The 13,177-nt window shown below is 42.3% G+C and overlaps 2 protein-coding genes across 4 annotated transcripts; one reads left to right on the top strand and one right to left on the bottom strand.

The window, feature by feature from the left end:
• The first annotated feature begins 123 nt into the window (after nt 1-123).
• Nucleotides 124-8,152, top strand: stau1 (staufen double-stranded RNA binding protein 1). 3 transcript variants are annotated; one of them, XM_034083301.1, is made up of 15 exons: nt 124-306; nt 2,261-2,566; nt 3,081-3,202; nt 3,308-3,452; nt 3,570-3,723; nt 3,831-4,002; nt 4,107-4,202; nt 4,345-4,557; nt 5,006-5,149; nt 5,275-5,421; nt 5,504-5,579; nt 5,683-5,999; nt 6,301-6,423; nt 6,837-6,916; nt 7,415-8,152. In XM_034083301.1, exons 2-15 carry the CDS (start codon nt 2,374-2,376, stop codon nt 7,500-7,502), a joined length of 2,070 nt encoding a protein of 689 aa, XP_033939192.1. In that variant the 5' UTR covers nt 124-306; nt 2,261-2,373; the 3' UTR covers nt 7,503-8,152. The 3 variants fall into 3 exon arrangements, with proteins under 3 accessions (XP_033939192.1, XP_033939191.1, XP_033939190.1); XM_034083300.1 differs by having other exon boundaries at nt 3,567-3,723; XM_034083299.1 differs by having other exon boundaries at nt 3,308-3,464; nt 3,567-3,723.
• Nucleotides 8,153-8,597: 445 nt separating this feature from the next.
• rdh20 (retinol dehydrogenase 20) lies at nt 8,598-12,335 on the bottom strand. The gene is made up of 5 exons (XM_034083886.1): nt 11,883-12,335; nt 10,756-10,854; nt 10,461-10,606; nt 9,227-9,361; nt 8,598-9,132 (listed from the first exon to the last, which is right to left on the bottom strand). The coding sequence occupies exons 1-5, from the start codon at nt 12,333-12,335 to the stop codon at nt 9,012-9,014; spliced, it is 954 nt and encodes a 317-aa protein (XP_033939777.1). The 3' UTR covers nt 8,598-9,011.
• Between the last annotated feature and the right edge of the window lie 842 nt (nt 12,336-13,177).

Raw genomic sequence — 13,177 nt, 5'->3', positions numbered from 1 at the left:
GCACTTATGTTAAAATGTAAAACTTGATTCACCTTCACTGCTCAATCGTGCTCACTGTCCAGTAAATCCTGCCTTATTTTGGAAGTACTTCCTCTCTGTTAACGTCACTTCCTGAGGAGAGAATGAAGATTGGGCCATTCTCTTTAGTGTTTGCCCTGTTCTCCCAATGTCCACCTACTCACCGCCCGCTTTTTGATACAAAAACAACTTAAACTGACTCTTGAAACCTGCCACTAACAAAAGCAAACGTTAGTAAATCAACGTATACTATGGAGTAATTTAAAACCCGAACCAAGGAGCGACGAGGTGAGGTTTATTTTGTGCAGTGACTTATCCAGAGTCGGGCTTAGCTAGCTAGCCAGATAGCATTTACGCCGGCTATTCCCAGACTCCCTGTGATTTATTTGATCTGTACCTATCTTATAAAATAGTGTCAAGTGCTGCTACTAATGTGTTGGGTTCACATCTTTCAGAGGGCACCATTGCATCTGCCATTTAGGATATGTTTTAAAGAAGTGTGCTATTTTGCCCATCCCTGCAACTGTAGTCTGTAAGCTAGTTGGCTAACGTGGTCCTCTGGGAAAACTTGCATAATCGGCCTGGTTAAATTAAACGCTTGTTAATGTCCTGCTGACAATAATGTCTTCTTTTTGGAGACTTTCATACTTATGGACACTTCATCAGGATATATGCAATCCCATTGTTGGGAAAGACATTCTCTTGTTTGCATATCTGCTGGCAGTGAAAGCTGCTTGCTAGCTAGTTTACCGGCTAATCTTCTTTAAACATCAAGCAAATGTTCAAGTTGACTTTATACTAATAATATATGTATTGGTTAAAAATAAGTGCATGTCATTTTGGTTAGTAAGATTAACCCGAGCTCCAAGGACCGACAACACCCACTCTGATGGACACCACCCACTCTGTTACAACATCATTACAAAGTGTGTGGATCAGTAGCATCTTAATTGGCAGCTAATGTACAGCAAACAATGTTAATGAGGACTTAATATAACCCAGTGGCAGTGGTGGGTTTAGCGTTGGGTTTCCATCTGTCCACAGTCCACACGTCACATTTCATTGTTTGGGTGTCCTGGGCTGATCAATACAGTTGCCTCTATGATGTTGGCATTCGGGTGGTCTACCTGTGTTGGGACTACACTCAAATCTGTATGTGCATTTTAAGGACCAATACAGTTCTCAGAGACCTTCTGAATGTTGTGGAAACACATTTGTTGAGAGGCAGTTATCATCCTATCCTGTAACAATACTGCTCTATAAATTAATTTTACCTTAAGGTCATTTTTATTATTTTTTATTCTAACTTTTTTTTTTTAAATTAATATAACCATATGTTATTCAATATGCTCCTTAGATATATTTTTATTGTATTTGTTTTATTATTTTCTCCTTATAGCATTGTGAAGCACCTTGAGATGACATTGTTTTATAAATGAAATGTATTAGTTGGTGTAATAGTCACAGGGTAAACAAATACTCAAAATGAATTATTTTCACAATTGCCACAAATTGATTATATATGTGCAATATTTGCAGGAAAGCGTAATGATATAAATATTGTGTATTTTATTGCATTAGTGAAGAAAACGGAACTCAAATGAAACTTTATTTTGAATATGTTTTATATTGTACAGTAAAGGAATTGACTGTATCAAAGGAAGGCTTATATACTGCATGTATCATAAGCTGGGTAATAATTGGCTCTCAGACCATAGCCAAGCGGTCCAGAAAATGATGTCAGTGGATTATGGTCTCTTAATTCTTACCTGCATGACCAACATTCTCCTAATCCTTTCAAATGTTGATCATTGTATTAAATGATATGGGCCTGTTTCAGTTTAACGATCACACTAATTTGAAAGTGCGTAGTTGAACTTAACTTGCAAAAGCTATGTGTGAAGGTCAGTAGTTAGAAGTGTTGCCTGACAGCAGGAGGGTCTGGTTTCAAGGCTGTCTAGCCGGGGCCTTTCTGTGCTGATGCTGCATGTTGTCCCATCTCTACTTGGGTTCCCTCTCACACCAGGTTCGGTGAACTAGAAACAATTGTTCATAGAGGTGAATGTTATGGTTTGTCAGTCCTGTGATGGGCAGCCGGCCCAGTGCTCTCTTTGGCTTGCCCATCAGGAGCTAAGGACTCCAGTATATGTGAAAGTGACAAGCAAGTGTTATTTTCTTCAAACTTAATAATTGGTACATCTTACCTAATTATCTCATATCCTCATTTTCCTTCATTTTCCAGGCAGAGCTTACATCCACACCTCCTCAATCAACAGTTCCTTTCACCTCTGGCATTCACCTTTGCTGCACTTCAAAGTTCTTATCCTGACCTCGTCCTACTTTACCCGTACAAGGATGTCCCAGCTCCAGTTTCAGTGTCCCACAAGTCCCATCCCTGCTGCCTCTGCCCCCCTGCAGCTGGGGCAGCCTCAGCTCGGCTACAGCATCCACTGTGCTGCCGGCACTCTGCCCTCGGAGAGCGCAGGCCAGCCAATGAGGAGCTCCGCTCTCCCTGCCGGCTCAGCCACCCCCTACAATAACAACACAGGTTTGTTTAATATATCTGTTTTTACAAGATTATTGTTTTTTGTTGTCATATATATATTTTTTTGTCACAGTTATCAGAATCAGAATACCCACAGAGGGGACATTTACATTTGTTAGAGCAGAAAAGCAGAAAAGAGCCAAAGACAGCTTAATGTTAACTAAGGAGCATGCATAAGAAACATATTAAAGATTTAAAAAAAATAATAATTACACAAAATACACATCCTGTAACAGTTCTGAAGATGTAGCAGCAAGGTATATATTACACACAGGTATACGTACCCTTTGTTTAGCCACTATAATCATGTATTTGATTGCTACTTTGTATTTCAAACCCATATTTTACTGTATAAAAGTCTGTACCCCACCAGTGCTTTGGAAATCTTTAGGTTTTTATGATTTTAGTTTTCAAATGTTAATAAAGCCCCGTGTGTCCCAGCAGTCGGTTTTTGTGTTTATGATCATGTCCATTTGCTCAGTTGTGAGTATTCTAAACCTTTTTTCTTTTCTCACAGTATCTAACATGGCAAACCCTAAAGAGAAGACCCCCATGTGTTTGGTGAATGAGTTAGCCCGTTTCAATAAGATTCAACCTGAGTATAAGCTGCTGTGTGAGCAAGGGCCGGCTCACTCTAAGGTACTTTGGGAGTCATTCTAACAAACTAACAAACGGTGCTGTTGTCTTCTTTGTCACATGGCGGTGCCAATGAACACAAATCTATTGTATCTCTGCATCTGCCAGATTTTCTCAGTGAGGCTCACACTGGGAGAGCAGCACTGGGAGGCAGAGGGGACCAGCATCAAGAAAGCCCAGCACTCGGCTGCTGAATCTGCCCTCGCTGAGACAACACTTCCCAAACCTACCATGAGGACGCCTCGCAACACAGGCAAGAACCCAGGTGGGCTCCTCCCACTGGCCCTGTCGCACTCTTTGTAATGTTTGTTAGCACCATGCAGTAATAGTTTTCTAACTTGTTGTTTTATCTGTGTTTGCCTTTCAGCAGATGGCATGACACATACCATGGAGTTAAATGCACTATGTATGAAGCTTGGTAAAAAGCCTATGTATAAACCTGTTGACCCGTATCCTGGGATGAGACCTCCAAACTTCAATTACAACGTCCGGGCTCCAGGACCTTACCAGCGCCCTATGCAACAGTGAGTTGTCCTTTTTTTGAAAATAAGGAAATATCTTGAATTCTTCTCCTGATGGTATGTTTGTGAGATAATACAAAAATGGTTTCATTTTAATTTTGTGTGTGCAGGTATTATTACCCATTTCCTCCAGTGGGACCAATGCTATACCACATGGAGCTTTCCATCGGAGGCCAGCAGTTTATTGGAAAGGGACGCACGCGGCAGTTGGCCAAACATGAGGCTGCTGCCAAGGCCCTGAACGTTTTATACAAAGAGCCAATACTGCAAGAGTTACCAGAGGTGAGAAAAGGAAGCAGAAACCTGGCATTAAAAAGTGCTACAAAGAAATTGGATTTAGACTTGAATGGCTTTTCTTTCTTTAATATGCTTTCTGCTCCTAACAGATGAATGGAGAGCCTGAGGAGGAGAACCTCAACAAATCAGAAATCAGCCAAGTGTTTGAAATTGCACTTAAACGCAACTTACCTGTCAACTTTGAGGTGATTACCTAAATGAAATACATTTGAGCATCAGTTTAGTGATACGTCGACAAGATGTTTGTCCTAGCCCTGTTTCTTATCAAGTTTAAATGTAGAACATGAATGCTCCTCTCCATCATAGTTTGTCACTGTTGTTTTTCAGGTTTTAAAAGAAGACGGCCCCCCCCATATGAAGAGTTTTATAGTGCGCGTTGCAGTCGGGGAGTTCACTGGAGAGGGTGAAGGAAAGAGTAAAAAGATTGCCAAGAAGTTGGCAGCAGCATCGGTGCTGGTGGAGTTGAAAAGGCTACCACATATACCCAGTGTGGAAAAGACGCTGCCACGCATCAAAAAGAAAACCAAATCCATCATCAAGGTAAAGGGAGCTGTGAGCAGCAATACGGAAAAGCACTAACGGACCCTAAAAACGCTTCGCTCACTTTTTGTCCTGATCCATTTATATAAAAACCTGTCTGAAAATAAGCTGATAAATGGTTTTGCCTTGTGTAACCATTAGCCAATCACCAACCAAGGGAACCCCCCCCCCCCCTATCACCTGAATCTCCTCCTAGAGCACCATGGTGTTCTTTTTAACCAAATATCTCTCAGAGGGGCGTGGGGAGGGGCTCCTTATTTTCATCTAAAGTAACAGACAGAGAATCAGCACTTTTGAAACAGGGCTGAAACAGAGGGGATTACGGGATGCTGCAATGCACGATCTGTATGGTGTTTCGAGCTAAACTCTTTGTATATATCTGAGACCTCTAATATATGGATGAAAAACAGGATGATACGGGACCTTTAAGTGACTTTTGACCTCACAGCTGCAGACCAGCCCAGAATATGGCCAGGGAATGAATCCCATCAGCCGCCTGGCTCAGATCCAGCAGGCCAAGAAGGAGAAGGAGCCGGAGTACAGCATGGTGACGGAGAGAGGTCTGCCTCGGCGCCGGGAGTTCGTCATGCAGGTGATTCAACAGCAACGGATGCATTCCCTTAACTTCTGCAACTGTCTCTGATTTCCTCTGCTTCGCTTGTGGATTTCTCCCCAATCATCTTTTTCATGTGTTTTGCTGCATGTTTTCTGCCACAGGTGACGGTGTGCGGTCAGACTGCAGAGGGAATGGGGCCCAGTAAAAAAGTGGCCAAGAGGAACGCAGCAGAGAAAATGCTGGAGCTCTTGGGTTATAAAGTGCCTCAGCCTCAGCCCCCTAAACCGGCTCTGAAAACTGATGAGAAGGTACTGCCTCGCCTCCTGTCAATCATTGTAAACCTGGCAGACAAGGAAGATTTCATTTGTGACATTCTTTTGTATTGTTTAGACCCCAGTGAAAAAACCAGGTGATGGGCGCAAAGTGACCTTTTTCGAACCTGGCTCTGCAGAGGAGAGGACATTGAGTAAGTATCAACATATCTGCTGGACTGAAATATTTAGCTGAGGTCATATTCATTTATTTCAGTCAATAATACAGCCCTTATAAATGTGCTTTTTCCTTTGAAGTGACCAAGGACCAGGACTTCCGCCTGCCTTACATGAACCACCACCAGCAGCTTCCTGCCGGTATCCTTCCCATGGTCCCTGAAGTGGCTCAGGCAGTCGGAATCTGCCAAGTGTCCCAGGACTACAGTCGAGCTGCACCCAACCCCGGCATGGCCACCATCACTGCTATTATTGCCAACGAGCTGCTCTACGCAGGGACGTCACCGACTGCTGAGACTATCCTACAGAACAAGAACAACCTGAACCAACTGCCCCACGGACCCCTCACCAGGCCTTCAGAGCAGCTCGGCTTCCTTTCATCGGTGCAGAACCTGCAGGTAACTGACGGCATGTTCCACTTCGGGGAGTTCAATAACGCCCTTAGATTCAAGGCGTTTATTGTCATATGTACATAGCCACAGTGTAGTTATGACAATGACATTCTTAGGTCACAGGCTCCTCCAACAGTGCAACACAATAAAAGAGATAATAGTGCAAAATAAAATAGAATATAATAGAAATTGTATAAGTTACAACCAGATGAATGTTATGGATGTTCTTTCAACAGTTCTTAGTGTGCATGCATTTGATTTGGACAAAAACATGTTGAGATTTATTGAAATATTGTATTTTCTGCAGGTGGAGTACAAAGATTTCCCCAAAAACAACAAGAACGAGTTTGTGTCGCTGATTAACTGCTCCTCCCATCCTCCGCTCATCAGTCATGGGATTGGGAAAGATGTAGAATCCTGTCATGATATGGTGAGTGTTTTTCTAAGTGTGAAATGTATTGTAACCATTTATTATCTATAGCATGTCCCTAAACTTACAATGCAAGTAATCACATTGTGTTTGAGAGAAATGATGGAGGCCTCAGATTGGGCCAGGATATCCCACTAATAGGAGAATGCTGGAAACAAGGGGCTTCAAGAGGGGTCACTCACCATAACAACATCCAATGTTGACAAAGCTGGACGGATTAGTTCTCGGTGCATCATATGCTGCCAAGCGTATCATTAAGCCCTACCTTTTCCACAGCTAATTACTGCTCTTGCACAGAACAAAGCAAGTGTTACGATAATAGCTGTCTGAGTTTTCTTTTATTTCCTTTTGTACAGAGTAGCATTTGGGACAATGCAATAACCTTTAACCTTTACTGTTCTTCACCTCTTCAGGCTGCATTGAATATATTGAAGTTGCTCTCGGAGTTGGACCAGCAGTCAAATGAAAGGACAGGAAATGGACCAATGTCTCGGTAAGCTGTGACCAACACTGTCTCTCTGGCTACTTATAGCTGTTTAACATAAACCTTTCATCGTGCTAATGAACAGAATCAGTAATCAAGAAAAGGCTACATGTAAACACTTCAATCAGCATTAAATGGTTTGCTCTGAAGATGTTGCTTGTCAATTTTCCAAGTGCTGCATGTTTCCCAGGGAACCTTAGGAGATCATCTATTAATGTGCTGAAGATAGCCAGACACAGCCCCTGCTTAATAACCCACAATGTATTCTGCTGTTATTAAAGAAGTAGCTTGTATGAAAAGCACAGTGTTAAACTGGCAATCGTTGTCGGTACTCAACACGTCTCACAGTCTAAGGCTGCATTTGGTGGTGTTGCTGTTTATTCTTTAAAACATGACCCAGCGCACATGTACATGCTACACACAGGTGCACGGAAACACAGCTATCAAAGTCATATGTTGGGTCAGATGAACTGTTAACACTGACTCTGTGTGACTTATTCTCCTCAGGTGTGGCAAGCAGGAGATGGAAGGTGACTTGCACCTGAAACAGGCGAACTCAAGCACATTGACACAGACTCTGGACGGCACCGTTTAGATGATCAGTGGTCTGTAAAAGCACTAGAGAAAACTCTGACACTGTGTTCTTAGTTTTAGACGTTTACAGGAAGCTTCCGGGTCTGTAGACGCTAAACCATCACTGTTCATATTCACCTTTCCAAGATGTTAAACAAGATCGATAGGAAAAATAGGTCCCTCCCCTTGATTTTGTTTAATTTGTACACAGTATTTATTTTTTTGCTTTTAGAAAAAGTAGCTGCATCCTAGCCAATGAGTGTGGGGTTTATTTGGTGGGGGGGAAAAGACGCGACTAACTGTGAATTCTGTTTTGTTTAGCCTAGAACTTGTTTCCTCTCTGTAAGAACTTTCTTCTTGTTTTAAGTATTTTACGTTTGATCCCCTGCTGAGGTAGTTCATTAAACTAGCTCTCATAAAGGTCACAACCCCATCTTTGTCTCGGGTGCAGCTGGCGAACCTCTGTTGATTTTCCTAGAGTGCTTTACATAAACAACCACACGTGTTATTGACATTACCATGTAGGGCTGGGATGAATTTGTTACTAAATGTAGCGTTTGATGTAATGTGACGTTGTCTCTGCTGTGTGGCAGCGATGTTTCCCTGATGCTTCCTCTCTCTCTCTCCGCTCCCCATGGTAATAAACTCATGTGCTTACTTGCACAAAACTAAGTCTTCTCTTCTCTTTTTTCCTTCTTGACATGGGTAGTATTAAACCGAAAAGTAAATGTTAGGCTGTGCGACAATTCAATATTTATTTTTGCATAAACCTTTTGATGATTCGCTTGAATTGCTTTGAACAGCGTTTGACTATTTAACATGTTATTTTGTATGCATTTGGCATATTACTGGTATTAGTATTGGCAAAACTATTTTAGATATTGCTAAAATAAGTTGTTCTGAAAATGGCCCCAGAAAATCCTTTGTTTTAGGAATTGTGATAAAAGTAGAAAAAGGCACTTTTTCACCTCATTCATCCTTACCATGGTTTTCGCTCATGTATGAGTCATGTAAGAGTAACAATAAGCACACAAATCACAAGCACTCGCCACACACTGAGTTTGGAGAACTGTGGTTTTTCAATCATTTCATTTAATGTAAACATAATACAGCGCAATATCCTGTTACATTATTAAATGACAGATGTTAATGACACATCCCCTTGGCCAGTCCAGCATCCAGTCACTTTTAAGTGCTCATCTTGCAGGTTTATGGAGACATCTGTTTGAACTGTCTATAAACTTCATCTGAACATTGATGTGTGGGTGCTGATGGTCACTTGGCTGAGTTGTCATCTCGTACACTTCTGAAGCTCACAGTCAGCTTCATTCGGCCTCAGTATTACATTGGTCCAATCGGTTCTTAATGTAGCTGGGCAGTTTGGCCCACTGTTGTCCACACAAACGGAAGGATATTCTTATTTAATTTAATGGTTTTGACTCCAAAATTGGCTTCAGAATGAAATGCATGTTTCACATTTGGCCCTAATCCTCTTCTGTACAAAGGTTTTCTTAACAGTACTAATGTGAAATTATTCAACCTTAACGGAGTTATTCAACAATAGTTGCTTCCTAGCCTCAATGAAGGGGTACATGCACTTGTCAGAGCCCATGAAACGATATGTAACCACATTGGATTCCCATGGCAACAATCTGAAAAGAAACAAACATCGTGAACATCAGCTGCTGAGCAGTGTTGAGTTATTTATAGTCTCTGATTGGTCTGAAGGTGTAGCTCTGTACTCACGCTCTGGAGAGGAACGGCAGGTATGTGAGGCGAGGGATGCACACTAAGGGCTGGTCCACCAGGATGGCGTTCATGGCCTGCTCCACACAGTACTGGGGGTCCAGAGGGGACAGGAGGAACTGTTCCACCTCCTCCCTATTAGTGGCACCAAAGGACAAACAGGCAGTCACAGATGAGTAAGTGTGATGGAAACTTCTGAAGCAATGGAGACGAAACTCAGAGAGACACAGGGAGAGCAGGAACTTTGATGGTTTATTTGGAGTTCGGCCGGAGAATTCACAAGACATGTCGTGTGCCACGAGTTGACACAGCGGTTGCCAAACCAATTCTGAAGATCTCTACCCCAGACCCATGTATTTAGCCGGTTCTGAGAGAATCATCAACATGCTGCATAACAAGATAAAACAGGCAAAGCACAATAACACCTATCAGCTGACGCCAACAGGCAGGCATAGGGAGACAAAACACTGAGAGCATAGCCTGCGCTCACTGAGGTCAGAACAAACTGATAAACTGGGTCAAAGTTGTGGACCTAGGAAAATATTTCCCCAACAGTAAGTATGCAGCACTTTCAAAGCACACACAAACCAAAGCATCCACTCGTAGACCAACCTACCCTTATCAAAGTGTATGGTAATAGACAGGAGTTTTAATTTAGAATATCAACAGAATAACCCAGGGTCATAATAGAAAGACTTGTTATGCATCTAAACTAGTGACTGTGACTGCCAGGGACTGCGGTCGTCTTTCAATCAGGAGGTTGTGCGTTTGATCCCAGCCCTTGCAGTCAACATGTACCCTTGGGCAAGATACTTAACCCCGAGTTGCTCCCGGTCTGTGTGACAGAAATTGAACTTCCTAGAGCAAGTGGCACTGTGTTCTGTATGAATGAGGTGTGAATGAAATTGGGATTGAATTATGACTTGTATTCTTTAAGATAAATAAGATAAGAAGTATTTTATTGAACCCAATTTGGCACATTTTTGAAACAGTACTTTGAAGCACTTTGAGGGGTCGTAAAGACTGGATAAAGTGCTTTATGAATTCACTCCATTTACCAAAGTGAACAAGCAAACCAGGAACACAAATGCTACTGTTGAGCAGTTTTTCCACCATACTTATTTAGGATTTTGTTATATATTCCAGTTTCGGTCTAAATTGCTAATTATAATTATCCGATTTACAGTTTAATGACATGCTGTGATTGGATAAGGTGCTCTTTTTGTTGGCATACCGTATCTTGCAGCCGCTAAACATGCCGGTGTCTACAATGTAGGGGCACACGAGAGTCGTCTTCACTCCATCAACCTCGTCAGCCAGCAGCTCATGGGCCAGAGACTCGTGGAAGCCCACTGCTGCAAACTTACTGGCACAGTAATCCTGTCTCAAACAAAAACAAATTTGGGGGGGGGACATTTACAAAATGATTTACAATTTGATTAGTTTACTTAAGCAGAGAAGTGTGTGAACGTCTGTAAAGTGTAGTTTTCTTAGTGTTGCAGTGCGGTGTTTCCATGTCCATGGTTCACCTCGACACAAGCTGTGCTGAAGAGACCGAGGACGCTGGCGATGGTGACGATGTGTCCATGATTCTGGGCCTTCATCTGAGGGAGGAAGGCTTTCACTGTCTGAGGCACACACACACACACACACACACACACACACACACACACACACACACACACACACACACACACACACACACACACACACACACACACACACACACACACACACACACACACACACACACACACACACACACACACACACACACACACACACACACACACACACACACACACACACACACACACACACACATTCTGTTAGATTGCATCAGGATGTTATGAGGCAACTAGTACATGAAAACAGTTTTTACTTAAATGTTGCTCAATGCGAAGGAAGCTTATGTTACACGAGCAGCTTCACCTGAAGAGGATTTATGTGGGAAACAGTATAGGCCAAAGTGCGAAGGGGATAAAGCTATTAACGCAAAACATTTTACACGTCACACATAACACTGTGCACAATAACCTGCTCTGTACAACAGCTGATGCTGCAAAGCTTGTGTATTGTGAAAAGTTGTATTTCCAGGTCTTAATTCAGGCAGTGATGAATCATTGTCTGTGTTCGACTAAGAAAATGTGCCAACTGCAAAAAAAAGGCAGATTTAATTTTGAGAAGTTAAAATTGGTGCAAATAAGGAAACAGAATGAAAAAAGATGGCAGACAATCAAACCAATCATTGTGTGTGCAGCTTTATAATTTTAGTAAAATCTCACTGCTGTGATGTTTCTGCCAAAACAAGAAAAGTGTTCAATTTTCATACAAACCAATCAAGACAATGACTGAATTCCCTGAAGTGTTTTTCATTGTCTTGATTGTGTAACACATGATTTGCTGCTAAACCCCACTCTGACAATGGTTTCAGTATTATATTTTAATAAAACATGAAGCTACACAAACTTACACACTGTTTTGATCGTTTGCCACCATTTTCCACTCACTCAATGGTATTGAGACAAATTATTAAGTCAATGGCAGCTGGACATCCTGTCTGAACCTAAGGAGGTTTCATCTGGGGGATTCAACACTTAAAGTTTATTTGTTCATATCTCTTTAACAAATGTCATATAGACTAAATAGTTCTCACCCAGAAGAGAGCATGGCAGTTGACTTTCATGCTCCTCTCTATCATTTCATCAGGACAGTCCCACATGCGCTTCCCAGCCACCACTCCAGCGTTGTTCACCAGCATTGTAACGTCCCGGCCCAGATCCCTCCGCACAAGCTCTGCGTTGCGATACACTTCCTGCCTGTCGGTCACATCCACCGTGTACGTGTACGCCTTACCCCCCTTCTCCCGCACCAGCTTGGCTGTCTGCTCGTTGGAACTGGTGTTGATGTCCCAAAGCACCACATCTGCCCCATGCTTGGTGAACTCCTGAGCAAAGATCTGACCCAGACCTCCACCTGCTCCGGTGATCAGCACCAGCTCCCCATCAATGGGCTTGGTGCGCGGGCGCAGGACGAGCCGTATAGAGTTGCGAATGATGAAGTAAATCACATCCAGTATCATCATCTGGAGGTCCATTAGAAAAATCATCTCGATCTTCTGTACTGCTGACGGTCTTGATTGTAGGAAGAAATGTCTCAGTAGTCCACAGCGGGTTAGACTTCACACCTGTGAAGGTGTTTCCTGCGACCTGACAATGTGTTAGATTGTGTGAGTGAGAAAGACGCAGAAAGCCAAGCTGGTGTTTTCCTCCTTCTGTGACCATTGGTCTCCGTCCGTGGTTTATTTAAATACTCTCCTCCCGGATTAGAGGAAATACCTTGAGCTCCTGATAAAAAACACTTGTGTTGCAAGCTTCAGATGTATACTATTCCACTATGACTGAGGGAAATAACACGTGCTACGTTAATACGCCAAGTTAAAGATTCTTGAAGTTCCAGGGTCTTTGTAGGACCCTATTATTCAAAGTGTGCAGCCTGCACATGTGAAACTTAACATAAGCTACCCTTAAATAAGACTACACATTAGTATATAAAAAAGCTTGCACCTTTATCTGAAAGTATATGAGAAATACAATTCCCAATAACTGTGTGAGGATCTCAATGTAGTTTGTCCCCTTGGACTACCAGGACGAATGATAATCTTTCTACTTATATTGTTTAAACTAATTTGGTGTACCAACTTTCAGAGTCAAATGCTGCTAATTTGTTAGTCAGTTCAGAGTTTAGCACTGCGTCCTCACAGCGGAGTTGAAGTAGTGAGATCAAGTTAACATTTTTGTTAACTATTGAGGGACAAGCTTTGGTTCCAGTTCAACCTTGGCACTGCACTGAAATTAACTCATACATCTGAATTTAAGAAGATTATCGATAATGTAAATCTCTGCTTTGTGACGTGCCAAGAAGCCTGCTTACAGTGTGTCACATTTTTGT

The sequence above is a fragment of the Pseudochaenichthys georgianus genome, chromosome 5 (genome assembly GCF_902827115.2).
Source record: "Pseudochaenichthys georgianus chromosome 5, fPseGeo1.2, whole genome shotgun sequence".
Taxonomy (NCBI): Eukaryota; Metazoa; Chordata; class Actinopteri; order Perciformes; family Channichthyidae; genus Pseudochaenichthys; species Pseudochaenichthys georgianus.
This window is presented reverse-complemented; position numbering and strand designations above follow the sequence as displayed.

What these genes read in the sequence shown, in the direction of transcription:
- stau1 (XM_034083299.1), top strand. Translation starts at nt 2,374, where the DNA reads ATGTCCCAGCTCCAGTTTCAGTGTCCCACAAGTCCCATCCCTGCTGCC. An exon ending in AAGGGCCGGCTCACTCTAAG is followed by an intron (nt 3,203 to 3,307) that starts GTACTTTGGGAG and finishes TGCATCTGCCAG; the next exon opens with ATTTTCTCAGTGAGGCTCAC. An exon ending in TACCAGCGCCCTATGCAACA is followed by an intron (nt 3,724 to 3,830) that starts GTGAGTTGTCCT and finishes TTGTGTGTGCAG; the next exon opens with GTATTATTACCCATTTCCTC.
- rdh20 (XM_034083886.1), bottom strand. Translation starts at nt 12,335, where the DNA reads ATGATTTTTCTAATGGACCTCCAGATGATGATACTGGATGTGATTTAC. An exon ending in ACTGCCATGCTCTCTTCTGG is followed by an intron (nt 10,855 to 11,882) that starts GTGAGAACTATT and finishes TGTGTGCCTCAG; the next exon opens with ACAGTGAAAGCCTTCCTCCC. An exon ending in TTTAGCGGCTGCAAGATACG is followed by an intron (nt 9,362 to 10,460) that starts GTATGCCAACAA and finishes TGCCACTAATAG; the next exon opens with GGAGGAGGTGGAACAGTTCC.